This window comes from Andrena cerasifolii, chromosome 15 (assembly GCF_050908995.1).
Source record: "Andrena cerasifolii isolate SP2316 chromosome 15, iyAndCera1_principal, whole genome shotgun sequence".
Classification (NCBI taxonomy): Eukaryota; Metazoa; Arthropoda; class Insecta; order Hymenoptera; family Andrenidae; genus Andrena; species Andrena cerasifolii.
In genome coordinates this window covers 10,274,202-10,294,590 of record NC_135132.1, presented here as the reverse complement: position 1 = coordinate 10,294,590, position 20,389 = coordinate 10,274,202, and the positions used below count along the sequence as shown (strand labels likewise).

Below are 20,389 nucleotides of genomic sequence, written 5' to 3'. Positions count from 1 at the left end.
GCGAACACGCGTCCCCGGTTTGAAATTGCCGATCGATTGGTTGAATTCGTGTTTACGCGGGTTGCTAGCAGCAATGCACGCCGGGGCGATAGAAGACCGTGATAGAAGACCCTAATCGCCGGCCAATCACGGGCCAGGACCACGGTACGGGCACTTCAGTCTTGAACTCGATTGAGGGACAGTCGCTGTCGGCTCGAGCGAACGAAAATTTTTGGTGTAAATCTGTTCACACGGGATAGGAAAAAAAATAAGGGCAAATAAGTGCACACCAGCCGTCGGGTTAGAAATTAACAATCGTTCTCCTGCGCGTCCGTCGGCCAGAGTGTTCATTCCGAAAGGTACGTGGATGATTCTCTACGAGGGAACGGTATTTATCGTTCCCGACCAGCCAGCTTACGTCAAGTTCGCCAGCGATTATTCAGCATCCCTCGGGCAGAATCGTCGCGGGGAACACCTCCGGTCGACCCCAGGTCGGTCCGAGCCTGTCCCCGTGGATCGCGTGCTGGCCAATTATTATTATTACCATCGTCCTCGTCATATCGACAAAACATCATACTCCCGCGGTTTCGCCGCCGTTACCATCGCCGAATCCCCCGTTAAGCGCACCAGCTTTCTCTGCATGCATCCGCGAGCCTCGTTGTATTGTCATGCCGGCACATGACGTGTACGCTACTGTCAAAATTGCGCGCTCTCTTTGCTCCAGGTTCTACTTTTTCTTCTTTCCGCTCTCCCCCCTCCGCCCTTCCCGCTGGCATTTCTTTTCTTCGAACTAAAGAAGAATCGTTAAATATCCCACCTGGATCACTGTTTACGTACCACCAAACCCATGATCGTTTCCCTGTTTATCGTTGCAAATGTATCAGCTTTCTACGCCGGGTTTCAGAGCTACCAAAATGTCGGACAGGAAGGCTGTAATCAAGAATGCAGACATGTCGGAGGAGATGCAGCAGGACGCTGTGGACTGCGCGACTCAGGCGCTCGAGAAGTATAATATTGAGAAGGTAAGTTTCTTGGCGGAGAACAGCTGTGATTATCGCGTTGATGGAGCGATGTAGAGATAGCTTGTTGAGAACGCTTCTTGGCGGGGAATAAGAGAAACTGTAGTCGACGGAGCCTCATATGGATGTATTGGATTGAGTTGTGTTTCGTCGGTCGTTGCAGGACATTGCAGCCTTCATTAAGAAAGAATTCGACAAGAAGTACAACCCGACGTGGCATTGCATCGTAGGACGTAACTTTGGAAGCTATGTGACGCACGAAACAAGACATTTTATCTATTTTTACCTGGGTCAGGTAGCCATACTCCTCTTCAAGAGCGGATAAACTGGATTCTTATTCTATGTTTTCACCATCCTTTCTTCCTCCCTTCTCACACACGCCACACGGAATACCTTAAAATCGCATCGTCGCCTGTGTAAGAGAAATTACAGATTCTGTATTACAAATGGAAGTTTCTTTTTTTGCGAACGAAGCTGCGCTCTCAGTAAATGGAGTTTAAAAAAAAAAAAGTATATATCGGTACTAATTGTCTTTGCTGTTTTACTTATCTCGGGAGATAAGGCGGTGACAGAAAATTATTTAGGGGAATGCAGAGGGCGGGGAGACGATTAACTGGAGAAGGGGATAAAAAGAGAAACCGATCGACATACAATTTTACATGTTAAAATGTATCGCGTATGCCAGAAAGTTTGTTGTGTTCTTGTTTTATATTAGGTATATGATACGAGGTTGAGTTCAATACCGGCGATTTTTAAATTAACGAAATCTTTAGTGTTTGTACACTAAGCGCACCCCGAGTATGTAACTTTTCATACGAGATCCGTGTGTGGTTTTTATTGTCGTACTATAATGCTTGAGGAAATCTGTATCGAATAGTCGTCAATAATGAATGTAAGCCAAACTGACCGATTGTCTGCAGTCATTATTTTACGAGACTTGTACAATTTTCCCTTCGTTCTGCGATGCTGTGCAGCAATTCGTCGCCTCTTATCCGTTCCGAGTTCTAACATTCTTGCGTGCCCCAAGGATCGAAGGCTAAGGGAAGCTTAATATTATCGGTGCATCGTGTTATTGTGCGGTGGGGCATAATAACGTGAGCGTTGATCCACAATGCCACGCACGGCGTTGCATAATATTCAGATCGAGTCATTGTCATAATTTTGCAGTTTTTTATAAAGTGCACAGAAGTTTGCGAACGTGTTATCGTAAGCCAATATACACTTAGGGAAGTCTGTCTTCTTTTTCATTTTCTTTCTCTCTCTCTCTTTTTTTTTTTATTTTTGCCGAGACGGTTCAACGTATTCAGCCCATTAAATTCTATCCTTTACGTAACATCCAATACCCAATATTACGCTACTTATATATATATATGATAAATATAGATTATACATATATATTATACTATTTATATATAGTGCAATCTTCAAACGATTTTTCATGCAGTATTTGATTATCACAACGTTGCTACATTGTTCAAATTTTAGACTGATTATTAAACATGGTCGCAAGTATGACTCGCATGGTTCTTTTTATAAAGACTTCACATGCCATTTTTATAACACGATATCTTATAAGAGTTAACAAAAGTACATCTAGAACAGCAGAACAGTGTGGGGGGGAAAAAAAGGGGCGAGTAAAAGTAAAGCGGCCGACACTTTCGAATTGTGCTCGAGCCGACTATTCCGGTATATGTTTTACGGTCAAGAATAACTTTGGTGTATCCTCTTTCACCTGTTAACGCACATAAGCGAATAGAAATGTTGTTCTAGCGGCATCTATTAAAGAAAGAAAACTGACACTGTTTAGGGTTGAGGTTTGTTAAATAGTAAAATTAAGGTTCAGTATAGTATTATGAAATAAACTATGCTCAGAAAAAAAATTCACACACCGCTGATGTATATGAACACCCGCAGAAGGAGAAGTCGACTGTGTTTCGCCCAGGGAGCAAGCGGCTCGCTCGAGCCGGCCCCCGGGTCTCCATATCGAAATAGCGTATCTGTTGAATTATGTGACGAAAACAATCCAATTTTCATGTGTGGAATAAAACTCTCGCGTCCGAGCATATGAAAGACTTGCAATTTTGTAACGAGTAAATCGTACGTTAAGTTTGAAGGATATATTTAACATTCAGCGAAGCGGTGCAATTTAATTGTCCTGGCTGGAGGATGATCTTACGTCTTAGAAACTTCCTTCCGACGGAGCGGGCAGTGATTCGCACGCTAAATTAAATAATCCTTGCGCACCCTTTCGTTCATTGCGAGTTCTCCAGACGTAAGGTCGATTTGAAGTCATAAATTGTGTTAAGTAGTTCGTTGCGAGCAGGGTATGCAGGCAAAATTGCATTTATTTACTGTAATAGAAGGTGTTTATTACTGTTTAGTAGTCTGTAATGCTTGTTTTATAAAAATTTAATGTACGATTTAAATACCCTACCGCTTAGAGATACTTCTGTGATGATTGTAATTAATGTGCTGTGTATGTATATTAAAAAACCAGAATACAAGCTACCGAACAATCGATAATTAGAGGTGTGCGAGAACCCGAAAATGTCGGGATCGGGACGGATTGCCGAGGGTTTCGGGATTCCCGGAAGTGTCGGGATTCGTATTATTTGGACTGACTGACTGATGTTTGTACTTCGGAAAATTAATAATGTCTCTACACTTTTCCTTACGACGCGTTGAATGTGTGATGTTGTATTCATTAAACGGGTCCTTGGAATTTTCGGGAGTCCCGACTCTCTCGAGAAGCCCGGACATTCTCGGGAATCCCGAATTTTTCGGGAACCCGTCCCGACCTCGGGTTCTCGCACACCTCTATCGATAATTGATATGCATACAAGGCGCATCAAGCAATTAGGCGGAGCTCGAGATTAAATGACCTTTCGAGAGCCCTCCGGCAGTGGGTCACCCACTTTGACTCGATTAGCGATCAATTTCGGCCTAAAGGTCACCTTACGGGTAGTCAGTACTTGGTTTTTAGTATGCAGCACGTGGAGTTTGCGTTTCTTTGAAGGAGAGGGGATGATTCTGACGCGCGTGTCGCGTCGTCAGGACAACAAATTCCAATAACAGTATAACACAGACTTCGTGTTCCTTCCATTCTAGTCTTAATTCACTCCAGAGAGACGAGCATTCTAAGCACAATCATGAGGGAGAGCATGAAGTTTATCGTGACAGAAGTAAATAAACTGTTGGGTCGTAATTACAACATAATTTATTTCAATTCTCTAACTCCGGAGGAGCTGTTGAACGTAAGCATCGTTCAGAAAACTTTGCAAACTTGTCTGCGGTTCCACAATTTCTCACTGAACTTTCGCAGAACCAGGCATTGGATTGTTTAGAAGCATCGTATTCACAACGTTTCATTGTAGGTGTTAAAAGAGGTGTTGATCAAGATCCAAGATGAGAATGATGCGAGCACTGACGTAAGAAGCGAACCGCCTGAGGAAACCGCTGTTTATATTCTGTCTGTACTTCGCGTACTTAATTACCAGCCGCAAACAGATCCTGCGAGTTTTAGGTAAAGTTCCCCTCCTTATTTTAATTGTCTCCGCCAATTTCATTAACTCCATTTCATTTCGCATGGTTTAGGCAAGGCCTGATTCGAGGCGATCCTGATACGATCCACCCTATCCTGACCTGGCTTCTGTCCCACGTGGACACCGTACGAAAGAGAGCCTATTTATCTCGCTTCTTAGTGAAGGTATACCTGCGCGAACGTACCCTTTGTCCCCTTAAAATCATTCGCAGCGAGTGACTTCATTATCGCCAATTAGGTGGAGGTTCCTGCTGAGTATTTGAGCGACCCTGAGGTCTCGTCTCTATTTGAACAGTACACAAGTTCGATCGATCGATTCAAGGTCGTTCACAAGGAAAGAGAGATAGGGAGGAAGGTAAAAAAAAAACACGTGTTCATATTACTCGCACATGACTGACAGAGAGAGTCTCTCAGGTGTCTGTCACCGATTGCTTTGAATTTTGCATATGCTTTAGAGGACCGAAAAATAAGATATACGTGTTTTTTTTTATAGCGGCCGCATTTAGGGGTGAAACCACCCCTCAAAGTTATAAGATTTGCAGGTGATCGTCTCCCATTGCTTTGGTTTTTGGATAATTATGACGCAAATGAAATTTATATGAAGTTTTACTCAACACAATTTTGTAACCCTTATGAACTTTGAGGGGTGGTATCCCCCCCTAAACATGCAAACAGGTCAAAATAAAGACACCCGTTTCTTATATTTCGGCCCTCTAAAACATATCCAAAAACCAAAGCAATTAGAAACAAACACCTGAGAATCTTATAACTTTGAGGGGTGGAAACACCCTCTAAATATGAAAACGAGCCGCTATAAAAAAAGAGGTATATATTTTTCGGTCCTCTAAAACATATCCAAAATTCACAGCAATCGGAGGCGGACACCTGGGAGACTCTCCTTGTGAGTTTATTCTACGTTAACACCCTTCATTGACCTCTTGCGAGTTTAGAATTTCGAAAATGCCAGTGAACTCACCGCAGACCTGAAGACAATGGAGAAAGAGAAAGAAGTAAGGATGGATATCGATATGCAGGTGTCACCAAAATTGTCCTGTATGCGAATTTAATGCTCGCATTAATTCTGTAGGCGGTAACTATACGTATCGAGAGAATGAAAGCGAAAGCAGATTCGGGGATTCATTTGCTGGATGCTGCTCGAGCTTTACGCGTGGAAAGAGATAAGGAACGTGATCTGGCATTGCAGGAGGAACAGGAGAAAGAGATTGTATCTAGGTTACAGGTAATTGAAGGGGATCCCCTGTTCGGGCAAGGTTCGACGGGGAAACAGTGTCGGGGGATTTCTTAGAGTATCCCAGAATCCCAACAGGCCCTGATATTTTAGATGTCCCTTCAAAGACTAACGCGGGAGCTACAAGTTCTGAAGAAGGATGAGAGCGAAGTTACAGTCCAAGCATTGTTGCAACAACTGTCCGGAGTGGTAACGGTTCAAACAATAGTCATGAACGAGAAGCTGCCAGCTGAATTGAACGCTAAGAAGAACCGGACGAAGGCTTTAACTGCTGTGAAACAGTATTCGTATTTGAGTCCGGATCAGATAACAACGTTAAGAAATAAGTTGGACGCTATAACGAAGGAGATCCAAGATCTGATGGAGCTCAAGGTAAACATCGACCGAATGTCATACGCTGCCTGCGACTGACAGAATTTCTCTTCAGGTATCGAAGAGTAATATTGACAAAATGGAGCCATTTAGGCAGCAGGCAGCTGCGGTTGCAAATATAAAAAGAAACGTGCTGGAGCGATTAGAGAAAACGGAGAACTCCTTGCAAGAGTTGCAGGCTAAATTGGGGGAGAAACGAGAACTATCGAGATTTGTCGTAGAGGATACTGCACCCAAGGGGGAGGAAATGAAAAAGTATATAAATCGATTGAAGACTAGAAGCACGCTTTACAAGCACTGCAAGGGCGAAATGACGTGGCTCACCGCAGAAAACAGTGTGCTTTATCGAACAGCTGGTATCTTGGAGAATCAGGTACGTATTGAAACACAATTCGATGGTCATTCCTGTAACTGCTTTACCTCAGCTTAGCCAGTGTAATCAAACGAAGGAGATAGTTGAAACTGTGAAGAAGAACACTTCGAGCAATTTTACCGAAGAAAATGCTTCTTCGATGAATCTTCAGCTGTCCAGGAACTTGTCCAGCTTTCGAGGGAAGTTGATTCCGCTGATAAACGGTACGAGCGCACAGGCCACCGGTGATCGATAAACTTTAAGCATTTCAAACGCGTTGCAGAAATCCAAACATTGAGGAGGAAGGCGCAGGAATTTGAGCAGCAGCACGAGGAAGCTGAAAAAGCCCACAGCGACGTGGAGTCAACTATGAATGTCTCGATTAATAATTTGCAGTCCGAGATAGACAGCCTGAAAGCGAAAGTGGAAAAGGTAATTTAATAATCAGCTGTTATTCGCCGCTAACTGTATATCTAATACAAAATGTATTCCCAAGGATATCAAAGAGAAGGAGAGACTGCAGAAGCTTGTAACTAAAATGAAATCTACAGAGGAGAGGATAAAGCGGGATTCCGAGGTTTCTTTCCTTTTAACATCGATGGCATTTATTTTAAAATCAACTTTCTAATTCTGATTCGTCGCGGTAGGATCCTAGTATTTCTGATCCTGCTAAGAGAATAAAAGAGGAGTTGAATTCGGTTATCCAATCGGAAGAAGCCAAAATTAGAAGCTTGAAATTAGAGAGGGAACAGTTGAAAGAAACGGTTGCAGTGAAGGAAAAGCAGACACAGATGTGGAATGATATTTTATCGTGAGTAAAGCATGCATTTCGCTTTAAAGTATGTGTTTCTGAAAAGCGTTAAATGTATATTCTTTTTCTTCGTTATACGTATTGTTTCAGGGTCTTCAAATGTAAAATAAAGTGCGCGGAGGAGAGCAGACAGTCGAGTGGCATTGTTGTTCGTCGGGGAGGCGCGGAAACCTTAGTTCTACAGGAATGAGTGGTATTTAAGAGATCTTCTATTCTATTTAACGAATAAATTCGACGATAGCTCGTATCACATATCTCTGAACGGTTTATTATCGAAATACATGAATTCTAAATGTATTTCACGAATCAATATTATGCTACACTTGTACACGTAAATTCTCATATTAAAATACTTTAAATACATCTGTTTACAATAAGTGTATAATAGAGCTGAATAAAACGGTAATCTCATTAATAAAAGGAGAAAAGACGGGCAGTAAATTCTGCCTCTCTGATTTAGTTCTCACAAGAGCTTGCTGATAACTTAGCAAACATGATTACTCGTTCAAATGAGTCATTACATTTGGAGTTATTCGGTCTTGTATGGCCGTAAATTCATGTTTATTCAGCTCTGACAGTTTACGCTAGCAAAGTCAGGTCTTCTTACAGTTCGAAGAAGTTAATTCAATTTCATGATATGTCACCAAGATCTACGTGTGATCTGTAGTCAGCTACGATCCACTAGCTTCTAGGATATAAAATACATGATTTTCCAAGAGGAGACCTCGCGTCCTCTTCGGATCGATACAAAAAATTGTCTCGTCGAAAAAATAATCTTACGTTTGTTCATAGAATCAGTGCTCCACTTGGTGCATATCGTAGAGACGCAGAATAGAATAAATGCATCGCTACTGCCTAAAGTATCTACACGATTGTTGGTAAATGCAATAGTAAAGTAACAGTCTACCTAATCTAAATAAACGTCCTTCGTTCTTTCGAACTGAGCTAATGCAAATTTTCAGAAAATTCTTTAGAGTTCGTCCCCTCCGATATATCGCATAACACGAGAGAACAGCGTCAAACATCTATAATTCTTGTCTGTCACTATTTACGTCATTCTACCTACACATGTTCAACTAACATTCAGTTTCAAGTATTCTTCTACGAGATAATACTCTTTTTATCACTGTACAAAAAATGCATTTGGTTCGTAGCATGCGCTATGGAAAAAGCGCACACAACATGCGAACAAGTTTAAAGAGCCACGTATAACAGCGCGTGAATCAGTTTTTCCACTCTAATCGCCATCGGCAAATGCATGAAAATACTGTATCCGCGTTTCACGTTCATCGATTCGCTGGAATCCAGCGAGATAAGGAGCAGGAAAGAAGACGAAACGTTCCCGGCACAACGACGTGAAAATATGCGCTCCCGTGGCCTCGACCGTTCGTAAACATCGTCGAGCGCGTGGCAATCACAATGAGAAGAAATTTTTTTTTATAACTGCGAAAAGACATATCGGTTTACCACCGAGCACTACTGCATAATAGTCCCCAGTATTTCACAGCGTTTAAGGTATCCCTTTCTTTTTGTTCGATTCGCAAAAGGTACGACGCAATAAATACCGACTACAACGAATCATCCGATACTGAGTTAGGTAAAAAGTCTTGCCTTAGGAAGGTGGCAGTGTCACGACTTCAATTTTACGTTAACTACGAATCATTCGATCAGGTGCATTGTACCTATTTAGAAATGGCTGTTACGCTACACCGATCCGTGCGGTCTACAGTGTGATGCACCGCTCAAAATGATTAGAATCAGCTGTACAGAACGAAGTGACTAATACGTTGAGAACTATGTACGATATAGAGATTGTAGCACTGTAGCTTTCTCGCAGGCCCTCTGATCATTTTGAGCGGAACGAGAACAGATCATTCGGTTACTATTTACAGTCTATAAACAGAAGACGTTTCTCTCAACCCTTCACAGGAGCTGCTTCGTTCCTATCGGTACTAATGTTGTTGTTGTCTTTAGATCCCACGGCGCTTAGTGCTATCCCCAGTTGAGCAGCGTAATATGTCAGCATTATGGAGACCTGGGGAATCGATGAATGAATAAAGGAGACCGCTGTCGCGATACGTACGCATCTGCGCGCTGTACCTGGGAGTAAGGCAGCGGAGTGTGGAAATAGTGGAACCCTAGTAAAGTGTCGGATATGAGGAAACATATGCTGCCGATGCAGCTGCACAGCTTGGTCCATGTCCATAACTCCTGTTGAAGAGACAATGCGTCAGTGGAATTACAATAAATGAAATTGTTGGCGAATTCCACGGTTTCCGTTCTCTACTTCTTGGATATTTTTGCAAGTCAGGTGATCGGGTCTTTCTTGGCGCTTACAAAGAGAGTTTCCCAGGTGTCCGCCATCCGAAAAATAATTTTTTTATAGCTTTTTATAGCGGCCCGTTTTCATATTTGGGGGTGAAACCACCCCTCAAAATTCATAAGGGTTACAAAATTGTGTTGAGTAAAATTTCATATAAATTTCATTTGTGTCATAATTATCCAAAAACCAAAGCAATCGGAGATGAACACCTTATTTTTCGGTCCTCTAAAACATCAGAGGCGGACACCTGGGAAACTCTCCTTGTTAGATAACACCTAACATCGTCAAGATAATACCCGCGTGCCATGGAATAGACACACCCACTTCTTCCCACTTGGCACGCGTCGCCCTTTGATCGGATGAGGAAATTACGTTTTCACGTGCAATAAACTACTCCGCCTGTTTCAGCTACTGCCCCCAAACGGTCCGCGAAGTTGGAAGATCGAAAGGCACTGCAGAAGAGAACCTTTCCCTCCGATACTTTGCGTACCTTGTAAAACTGCACCCGCGAGATTGCTCTCCATGCCATGGTGGTCAGTAAGACGGTGTAAACTGGAACTCCGATGACTAGAATACCGTTTAGACCAGGCATCAGGGCATATATGACTAAAATACAGAATTATATTGAAACGAACGTCCCCCTTCGGTCGATGAGCTCTTTAAAACGAAAGATAACTTTGTTTCGATGAGTATTAACGTTGAGTGAACCTCACCTAGTGAACACATCGCATATAGAATTGTACCTAGCATTATGTTAAGTGGTATAAAACCGAATGCACTGATGTACATTATCTGGGCGAGACCAAACATGAACATCCCGGGCGTGAAGCAACTGGGCCAAACCAGTAATGCATCTCCCATACAACTGAATATTAGCCCTGTCAATATACGCCTGGAGAAGGTGTATCTGTAAGAAACAATCCCTTACGCATCTGTTCACGTTCTACTTTGCGTCGAGGAAGTAGCGTTTCTGATGGCGAAATAAAATTACGTAGAGGTAGGACTAATTGAATTTTCTGAAACCCTTTGACACTCGCATGTAGTAGCGCCACCAAGGGGTTCAGAACTTTTAACAAATACGAGCTCTGGTAAACGATATCAATCATCGTGCGAGTGTACGGATTACGGAACAGACATATCCTGTATTTGAAAATATATCATCGTAGTTAATAGAGATTGCCTGCGCTCATTGAAAATGAGTAGCTTCCTTGAGATTATTGGTATCGCTTGCAAGAGCACCATTTGCATAACAACGGTCAGGGTTGGGCCATTTTGCTTGACGTAATAAAAGAAACAATCGCTGACTACTATATCACTGGAGCGATTACTTTCCCCAGAATTCTCTCCGAGTAATGCCCAACGCTGATGGCCCGCGAGTAGCAGGAGCACGGTGGCGGCGAAGTAGTTGAGCTTACACTTACATTTTCAGGTGACTTTTTCACTCGGGACATTTTTTTAACAAGTCTGAATTTTCGAAACGACTGACCGTCATATGTTACCGTGAGAAGGGAGCTTTCGGGCACGAGGAAACGAGAGCGATCACGTGCAGACGTCACAAGGCCGAGCGAGATCGATCCTCTTCTCGTTCGGAGCCGCGAGCCGCTTTATTACGACACAGAATTTTACGCGATCTGTGGAATTTGGAGATCCTGTTAAACGCTGATTTTGGGCGGGGCAGGGGGCGGGGTTCGAGAATCGTGCGTTGCCAATTAAGGAGAGAAAAAAAGCGACCTGAAAATAAGCATGTAAGCGAGGTCATATGACAATGCCTAGCTAAACAGCACCCATAAGTAGCCCGCGGAGAACGTAACGCGGGCTCGATTAACTCGTCCCTTCCGGTCTGCTCGACATTCGCTTATTGGAGGTGTCATCTGCGACACGAGCGTAACGCTCTTATTGCATCGGTGGACATACGAGCCTTTCAGAACTCGCACCGATCACCTAGGCTTTCTGTAAATGTCTCAAGCGCACGATCATTGCTCGATCTTCTGTACTTTTTCCTCCCTGATCGGCTTGGGTCTCCAAAGGCTCGGATGCGTGTCAGAGGAAAGAGTGCAGTAACCGATGTAAATTAGTAGCTATTAGTTGTTCGTAGTGGATACATTTTGTATATCGAGTAGTGATTAATGGGCCAAAGGGTGCAAGACAGGGTTGACGGCGAAAGGTTTCGGCGCATGCAAAAATTCTGTCCCACTTACTCCTGCGATAGACTAATTCCATGTAGGAGGACAAAGACGATAAGGCTTATAATGGGCAAACACTTGAAACACGCTGTCAGCAGGGATGGCTGCTCGGCCAGTAATATAAAATACACAGACACGCTTTTAAAGAATGGGACTAGTTTTGGGCCGACGCTTTTTAGCTGCAACAAAGAAAATGACAGATTGGAATCGAGCGGTGGATTAATCGACGCCTTCTTCACCGAGACAGCGACGCCACGAATTTATCCAATGGACAATGTTTCTCATTTATTTTATTAGTGCTCGAGGATGCCTCGGTAAAGAGGAGTCGAAGAGAGATGAGTTTTATTAAGCGAGGGGCCAGTAAAATCAATTATTTTAACGAGCGCGCATGGATTATCATTGTTTTCATGCGGGCAACACGATGAATATTCAAAGGGTGTATAATTCTCATTTTTATGAAAATGCAGATTCCGGTTTGTACGTGAACAAAGGGGTCGCGTAATTTCAAGAGTTTCTGTGTCCCGGGAGACACAAAGGATAATGGTTTAAGGGAAAAGCGAAACAAATATGGGAGATAAGATAATGGCTCTGCGTTATCACAGAGTCTGAACACACAATGGTTTATTAATCACTGCTCCATATCCTTCTGCAATCATAATATTTGCTCGGACTGGGAGCTGCGTGCAAACAATTGAAACCCGAATGCACAAACTGTTTACAAAGCTAGTATTTAGCATATCAGTGACACACAGCGAGACAATTTCAAGGGAGTCACATCTGGATGAGTGATTGCATTAAATGGAACTCGAGCATAGGCATATAGGAGACGTAGCAGCGGAAGGAATTAGTTCTCAAGGACTGATTTCATTCTCGACGTCAAGACAAAATGCATTTCAATAAACCACTGTGTGTATCTATGCGTGGTGTTGAAATGGTCAATTAAACAATCATTAGAAGATTGCTGCAACTCAGTCAAGGCAGTGAGGATCATTCAATGGCATCCACTTATCGCATCAATTAAACCAAAGTCAATTTCCCGAGTGATAAAGACGTTGTTTAGCGAAACAGAAACAACGAGGTCTCTCTCTCCCGTCCGTTCGCTGCGGCGAACGGGGCCCGTTAGAGAAGAAAAAAAAAGTAACCCGATTCGCAATACTGCCAACATTAGTTATTAATGGTCCGTCGGAAAAAGGAAAGTCAGCGTCCGAAAGTGTGCGGCACGGGAGGAAGAAGGATAGCAGCCGTTTCAAAACAAAGAAAACAGCTGTTCGACCAGGGGACAGGTTTCTCGTGTCCCCGTTTCACTGCTCGGAAAACAAAGGAGCCAGAGCTTGACGTCTGTCTGACGAACAAGGGAAAGACGAGGAACACTAACTGCGCGAAAACGTGTGAATGTAACGGGGGTGATCGAAGACCATGATGCGAGTAGGTGAATTGGCGAGGAGAAATATTGCTCACCACTTGCGTAGGCGATGACATTTTCGATTAGACTGTAATTTCGGCGTGAAAAGCAGCCCGCACCAGCATACGCGATATTTTCCACTGGACTGTCAATTCTATACAATTATCGCGGTAGGTTGCTCCCCCGACGGCTGCATCGTTTCTCCCCGCGTTACCGACGCCTGCTCTTATTGGTCGATCGCTCAGTGACCGCTGATACCGACCAATCCAAGCGTGCGCCCTTTGTTTTCCACGCGAGCATTCATTCTCCGTCTCCCTCGGTGCACTTTCTTTAATTCCGTGCAACAATTTTCAGGCTCGTTTCGATTCAATTCGTATTTCCCGCCACGTGGCGCGCAGTCGCGTTGATGGGCGTGATTCTTTCGATGGGACAGATGATTTTATCGCGATGGAAATTTTGAGTTTCTCTTTTCCTAATGCTGTTCCAGAATCTGCGAGAGACAGAGAGAGGGAGAGTTTCGGTGCTCTCTTTGTTTGAAGTGTTATCGATCGGAGCGGCGGGAAACTCGATTCGCGCGTCATCTATGGTGTTGAGGTTTATGTAAGCGCTGAGGAATTGAAGTGTAATTGGGGTAATAGAATTCTTCAGCTGTTTGAAAGTCAAAGTGATTGCTCGAATTATATTTGATTACAGTGCTACAGGTTTCTATAATACATGCATTACTATAACATGTGTGCAACGATCGTTCATTTCTTATCCGCGCCCGGCGCTTTCAATGATTCCAGCATTTTCGCCACGACAGTGTCCCATTTCTCAGGCTGATGTTCAGCGTACCACTCTGCCATAGCGTCGAAATTTTTCACTTGCTTCTCGGTGCATTTCTTGCACTTGGTTGCTATCGCTTCGGGCAGATTTTCTGAAACAATTCCATTACGCTGGTAAATACTCACAAGACTGTCGAACGTAATCGAATGGGATCGCGGTTTCGAACCGCTGCGCGAGAGGGCGTAGCGGTGCGAAAAATTCAAACTTACTTTTGAAGAACTTGGCGTCAGGGGTCACGCAGGGCGCCGAGCCCATAAAGCAATTGTAGTATTGCTCCCGCAATTTATCATTCTCCAGAATCTCATGCACGTTGATGTAATCGTACTTGTCGGAGTAGAGTTCCTCCGCACAGGCCCAAGTCGCTAAAGCGAGCGTCAGCAACACGAAGTAATAGCGCATGGCGTCAAATTTGAATCGTTCTGCGTCCAGGGGATTAAACTCCGCGAGGAATATCTTCTAGAGCACTGGCTATCGGTTCATCGATCAGATCAATATATAAGCGGAGATTTATGTAAACGTAAATGGTTAATGATATACCATTTACGATAAAAACACGGCTGCGGCAAAATTATTCCATAACAATTATCTGTAACAGACAAAGATCTGAGAGCCTGTGATTTCATTAATGCATGAAGTTTTTTTAACGACCGGTTGTATAATAATGCAATTCAGGTAATTTACAAAACGTTCGAGCACACTCTTAGGAAATAAAAAAAAATGTGTAAGGTTTATCGCGTTAGGTGAAGGTTCCGTGAGAAATAATTGTACCTATAAAATTAAGTTTCTATGAGCAACGACTGTTGTATGAAAGTGTGCTACGTTTATTTTCGACTGTGTGCGTTTAGTATCGTCAGAGTGATTACGAAATGATTGCTGGGGAGGGACAATGAGAATTTCAAGTGCATTCGAACTGACAGCTCCTGTAGGTGTTCCCCCCTACATCCAGCGTAGCTTATGCTCGTCGATCCCTGAATTCTCGGAACAACATCGCCGAGGCACGATCCGTGACACGCACCTTCGCGATGGTACTTTTTGCGCCCAGTGTTGCACCCCGTATTTTTTTCGAACTGAATATAATTACTAACCTTAAATCCGTAATTTATGTTACTAAGTTTTGATATTCTTATATCAGAGGACTGTTTACTATCAATTCCATGAAATGAAATACAAATTTTTGCTTTTTGAACACGTGCCGTGACACCGTGGGTCAGCCGCTCCTTCGCGCGGGAAATTCAAAACAATTCTCATGGTCATTCGATCGCTTTCTACCTAGATGGAAAGTACGCGAAGTATTCGCGTGCCGTCAATGGAAACGCTTTCTTTCGTTTCCGCAATTATTCGTGCAGCAAACGCCAGCTTGTAATCGGTCGATTCCGATTGGTCCGCGGAGGTGAACAACGTGGTTTCGCTGCGGTTCAAACGGGCTGACCTAACCTCTCGCGACCATCAGTAGTGGTCGGTAGCAACTTTGTCTGTGTGATGTTGCTACGAAAATATAAATGCGGGATGAACTGCCGATTTAAGTTCCTCGCCCGTAATTTCGGAATCCTGAAGGTAACTACGTTGCGCCCGAAAATATGGGGTATCACGATTCTTTAAATGACATGTGCAGCTGCATTGTAAGGGAAATTCTGTTTAAAGCACCAGCCAGTGTTTGGATTCGAGCATCCTCTACCGAAATTGGCAGTGACGCAGCATGCCAGATACAAGTCCACTTTGCCTTTCAATACTATTATAATGTTTGTTCCGCAGCAAGAGGTTCGTTAGTTTCATCGGTCTCGATTAGTTACCTTCTTTGGGGAGACTCTATATTTTCTATTCTTTCAGGCATGGATCGTCGAGAGAATGGGAAAGTTCTTTAAGATCCTGCAACCAGGGTTGAACATACTTGTGCCTGTAATTGATCAGATCAAGTACGTTCAGTGTCTTAAGGAGTTAGCTATAGAAATACCGCAACAGAGCGCAGTTACTTCGGGTACGTTGCTAACAGTAAAGAGTGACCCAAAAATGAGGCCTTTTTTAGCCTTTTTTTGGTCCCACGATTTCGGAACTAAATTTTGTGCCAAATGATACCTTGTGATGAGACATCGATCGCAACAAATTTTTAAGTTGAGGTGACAATGAGTTTCTGAGATATGGGAGGTCAAAGAAGTGAAAATTTATTAACGCGTCAGCCCATATGCTTCGATGTACGAACTTCTATGTCAGTCCGATAATTTAAACAATTATTCCAGGGGTTTTGCTGACTGCTAACGAATTTGAACTTAGATTTTCAAAATTCATGAAAAAAAATCAAAATCAAGAAAAATAAATGTCTGTGTAGTAGGTGCTTTTTTTAATATATCGTCCACCATGTTGAATCAGCCATTGTGAATTTTGAAAATCTAAGTTCAAATTCGTTAGCAGTCAGCAAAACCCCTGGAATAATTGTTTTAATTATCGGCCTCACACAAAAGTCCGTACGTCGAAGCGTGTGGGCTGACGCATTAACGAATTTTCACTTCTTTCACCTACAATATCTGAGAAACTAATTGTCACCTCAACTTGAATATTTCGTGCGATTGATGTCTCATCGTGAGGTATCCTTTCGCATAAAATTCAGTTCCAAAATTGTGGGATCAAAAAGAGGCTATTTCTTGAGTCACTCTTTCGAACGAACTGTGCTCAGTTTATCCTGATACTCTTACCTGCAGATAACGTAACGTTAAACATCGACGGAGTGTTGTATCTGAGAATAAACGATCCCTACCGAGCTTCCTACGGTGTCGAGGACGCGGAATTCGCCATTATTCAGTTAGCTCAGACCACGATGAGGTCAGAGTTGGGAAAAATATCCTTGGACAAAGTGTTCAGGGAGAGGGAGGGTCTGAACGTTTGTATCGTCGATAGTATAAACAAGGCGAGCGAGGCTTGGGGCGTTACTTGCCTTCGATACGAGATACGTAAGTGTGTTGGAGAAAAGATAGTTAAATGTACAAACTAATCTGTCACGTTAACGGGATTGTTTAAACCAGGTGATATAAGATTACCGCCGAGGGTGCAGGAAGCGATGCAGATGCAAGTGGAAGCGGAGCGCAAGAAGCGAGCGGCGATTTTGGAGTCCGAAGGTGCCAGGGACGCGGAAATAAATATCGCGGAAGGGAAACGTTTGGCGCAGATTCTAGCCTCGGGTAATTGCTCTCTTTTCTTTAATTCAGGGTCGGATGCAATAAGGAGACTAGCGCTCGAAAATGGGAAAGATTATTGTCCAAACACTGCAAAAGATGGGAAACTTAAATGTTAAACTGTATTTCAAAAAATATAGTGTTGTAAAGCTCGTCACGACTAGGGAATTCAATCCCGGGATCCCGGCTGTTTTTTGGATTCCATTTTTATATTTCTCAGTTGTTCATAAAGTTCAAAATTCTCGGGATAAGTTATAACTTGATATATCAAATCCCGGGAGTTTTAGAATCCAAAAAAACAGCCGGGATCCTGAGATTGAATTCCCTAGTCTTGACGAGCTTTAAAATACTATATTTTTTTAAAATACAGTTTAACAACATTTAATTCTCCCATCTTTTGTAGCGTTTGGACAATAATCTTTCCCATTTTCGAGCGCTAGTTCCCTTATTGCATCCGACCCTTCAATTAAGGATTAGCGGACCGTTTACATGATTCCGTTACAGAGGCCGCGAAGCAGGAAGAGATAAACAAAGCCAATGGCGCAGCGATAGCTTTGGTGGCCATCGCGGAGGCGCGTGCAAAGAGTTTGAAACTCGTGGCGAGCGCTCTTAATATAACAGATGCGAAGAATGCTGCTGCGCTTAGCATAGCGGAGCAGTACGTCAAAGCGTTTAATAAGCTGGCAAAGAGCAACAATACTCTAATATTGCCCAGTAACGTGGCGGATGTGTCTTCCTTGGTAACGCAAGTGCGTTGAGACGAAATTATTCTTTTACGACTCGTTACTTATCATCGCGCTTAAAACGATCTATTTGCAGGCAATGACGATTTACAAGCAAGTAATGGCCCAGCCAAACTTCGAGGGCAGCCCAGTGAAAGGAAACCCGCGTGCTCCGCTTAGAATCGAAGATGCGGACGAATCCTTTGAATATTTCAGCGACAAGGAGGAAGCAGAGAAGCACAGAGAAAGTAGGGATCAGAATCCAAAAATGCTGTAAAATTCTCATGTACCATATAAATATATTTCAACTTTTCTTATCTATCTACGGTTGTAGTTGTGGGTGATGCGGAAAGTAATTGAGAACAGGAGTCGGTTAAGTTGTTTCTAGGAAGAACGGACGACGAGTACTTGGAGACAAAAAAGTAGAGTAGAAAAATTATGCTAAGCATCCGTCTGCTCTCATTTTCTTTTCTTCGTGTGCATCGATGTTGCTACAGTCACCGGTACGGAGTATGTTGCTTGAGAGATCCGGTTGATATAGTACAGCGCAATCATAGAAAATAAGAAGCAAGTTGTGGTCGCGACGCGATGCACCAGTCCCGATGCGAGTAAACTGACGACCAGTGAGAACATAACTGCAAGTAAGAAGAGATTTAGATGGTGTCAATCATTCTGCTCTTGAAACTTCGGTATTTAGCGACTCACCTTCAGGAAACAGTTTCTGTTGAAAAGACTTGCCAAATATCGTCGTTTCTAGGTTTCCAACTGCGGTTAATATGCATATGAACAATACCGATCCGATATATCCTCCCAATATCGTATAGAGTTGCGACGACCCCAGCCAAGTTTTGTATATTTGCATTCCAGAAAATATGAGGACTGTCAAGACAGACGATAACGCAAATGATACTCCGCTATTGACGGCTGAAACATGATAAGAAAGAAGTTGATTCCTTTGCGGTGTTGATTACAGGGCTGTTGAAAGCTCCGGCAACAGGGCATCAGTGTGGTTAGAGCACGCGTTAACTGTGAAATCTGGTATGTTATTCTCTGAATCTTTCCAAGAATCTTTTAGAGAAATAAGTTTCTTAGAACACATCGAAGAGTAAGAATTTATAATATGTGGCTCCTACGTACACATTTTGACAGAAAAAGTCTTATTGTCCCCCCGAATTCCAATCGATCCCAGTAATCTTTCGGTTTCTACCACGGTGGCTGGTGTTGTTGTGACGGACCTAGCCGAATTACAATTGAAGAAACATAAATGTTCCTAGGCAACAAAGGTGCGTTTTGACGTGACACTCTGTAGGTAAAGTCACGGCCGACTTTACTAGTAAAAAAAGAATTAGGGGTATTGTAGTCTCAGAGCAGGCCTTCCCAAGTAGGGGAAATGCACTCCTAAAACGTTTTAGGAAATGCACTCCTAAAACGTTTTAGGAAATGCACTCCTAAAACGTTTTAGGAGTGCATTTCCCCTACTTGGGAAGGCCTGACGTACAAGATACGTTTAAGTGCTGTGAGGGATAATGGCACCACGGTAAGAAAAGAAAAGGGAAACATCAAGGAGCAAGGAGCACGGGTGTAGAAAGCCAAACAAACGAAATTTTTTGCTTTAATGCATAGAGTATATTTCCAAAAACTACAACTGGAAATTCTAAGTTTTAAAGAGCCCACAGCACACTTTTTGCGCGCAAGGATACATAGTGGCCCAGTTGACAACTACTCATTAGTTGCCCCTTCATCACGCCATTGTTAGTACTGTTTATGATAACAGTGTCCTCATATACCAGGGTAACATATTGTTGGGTATTCGGATGGGTACACCCAGTAGTTTTCCGGATCCAGTTTCTCCAAACAAACCATACATCGCGACACTCCATGTGAGAATTACGAGTTCACAAATACGATCATAACACCAACTAATAACTGTACTGAACCAGCCCATCTTGAATCCTCGTTTTTGGTCCCAGGATCACCTCCGCAACTAAAGAGAGAAAGTTAAATTAATAAATAATCTAAAATCTTCCCCGAGGACTATACTGGACGCTACGCTACATACGCCGACAAAAATACAAGTCTTCGAATGGCGCCGTGGGAATGACCATCAGCGACAAAGCAGGGAGTTACTCCTCCACGTCCACACATGCGCGTAATGACGCCGCGATCGTCGAACCAATCAACGCCAAGATGAAAATCGCTGGAAAATTCGCCGGCGCCAAGCTAAATAAGGCCGCAGCCAACCAGCGTCGCCGGCGAATCGGTTGTCGACGCTGGTTGGCTGCGGCCTCACTTTGGCTTGGCGCTGGCGTCGGCGAATTTTCCAGCGATTTTCATCTTGGCGTTGATTGGCTTCCATAATTCAGTCATCGATAAAATAAACCCTAGACCACGCACGCCACTCGGAATATGCGTGCGCAGAAATCGTAGCGTCGTTATCGATTCGAACC

General features: G+C 43.2%; 6 protein-coding genes across 6 annotated transcripts; 3 read left to right on the top strand and 3 right to left on the bottom strand.

Moving 5' to 3' along the window:
* The first annotated feature begins 145 nt into the window (after positions 1-145).
* LOC143377085 (dynein light chain 2, cytoplasmic) lies at positions 146-1,904 on the top strand. The gene is made up of 3 exons (XM_076828005.1): positions 146-338; positions 884-1,001; positions 1,162-1,904. Exons 2-3 carry the CDS (start codon positions 894-896, stop codon positions 1,321-1,323), a joined length of 270 nt encoding a protein of 89 aa, XP_076684120.1. The 5' UTR covers positions 146-338; positions 884-893; the 3' UTR covers positions 1,324-1,904.
* A 1,302-nt stretch (positions 1,905-3,206) lies between these two features.
* LOC143377078 (intraflagellar transport protein 81 homolog) lies at positions 3,207-10,646 on the top strand. The gene is made up of 14 exons (XM_076827997.1): positions 3,207-4,252; positions 4,373-4,521; positions 4,593-4,704; positions 4,778-4,894; positions 5,490-5,549; positions 5,627-5,779; positions 5,882-6,160; positions 6,216-6,533; positions 6,586-6,736; positions 6,796-6,944; positions 7,009-7,089; positions 7,160-7,323; positions 7,414-7,516; positions 9,298-10,646. The coding sequence occupies exons 1-13, from the start codon at positions 4,148-4,150 to the stop codon at positions 7,511-7,513; spliced, it is 1,938 nt and encodes a 645-aa protein (XP_076684112.1). The 5' UTR covers positions 3,207-4,147; the 3' UTR covers positions 7,514-7,516; positions 9,298-10,646.
* On the bottom strand, positions 7,569-13,517 carry LOC143377082 (lysoplasmalogenase TMEM86A). The gene is made up of 6 exons (XM_076828002.1): positions 13,288-13,517; positions 11,845-12,008; positions 10,360-10,553; positions 10,137-10,252; positions 9,424-9,534; positions 7,569-9,358 (listed from the first exon to the last, which is right to left on the bottom strand). Exons 1-6 carry the CDS (start codon positions 13,306-13,308, stop codon positions 9,239-9,241), a joined length of 726 nt encoding a protein of 241 aa, XP_076684117.1. The 5' UTR covers positions 13,309-13,517; the 3' UTR covers positions 7,569-9,238.
* Positions 13,518-13,882: 365 nt separating this feature from the next.
* On the bottom strand, positions 13,883-14,542 carry Csp1 (chemosensory protein 1). Its single transcript, XM_076828004.1, has 2 exons — positions 14,266-14,542; positions 13,883-14,147 (listed from the first exon to the last, which is right to left on the bottom strand). The coding sequence occupies exons 1-2, from the start codon at positions 14,453-14,455 to the stop codon at positions 13,978-13,980; spliced, it is 360 nt and encodes a 119-aa protein (XP_076684119.1). The 5' UTR covers positions 14,456-14,542; the 3' UTR covers positions 13,883-13,977.
* Positions 14,543-15,424: 882 nt separating this feature from the next.
* Stoml2 (stomatin like 2) lies at positions 15,425-18,263 on the top strand. The gene is made up of 7 exons (XM_076827998.1): positions 15,425-15,610; positions 15,698-15,814; positions 15,884-16,031; positions 16,750-16,998; positions 17,071-17,226; positions 17,725-17,969; positions 18,040-18,263. Exons 1-7 carry the CDS (start codon positions 15,536-15,538, stop codon positions 18,217-18,219), a joined length of 1,170 nt encoding a protein of 389 aa, XP_076684113.1. The 5' UTR covers positions 15,425-15,535; the 3' UTR covers positions 18,220-18,263.
* Positions 18,222-19,185, bottom strand: LOC143377083 (protein KRTCAP2 homolog). Its single transcript, XM_076828003.1, has 3 exons — positions 19,080-19,185; positions 18,648-18,866; positions 18,222-18,577 (listed from the first exon to the last, which is right to left on the bottom strand). Exons 1-3 carry the CDS (start codon positions 19,081-19,083, stop codon positions 18,402-18,404), a joined length of 399 nt encoding a protein of 132 aa, XP_076684118.1. The 5' UTR covers positions 19,084-19,185; the 3' UTR covers positions 18,222-18,401.
* Between the last annotated feature and the right edge of the window lie 1,204 nt (positions 19,186-20,389).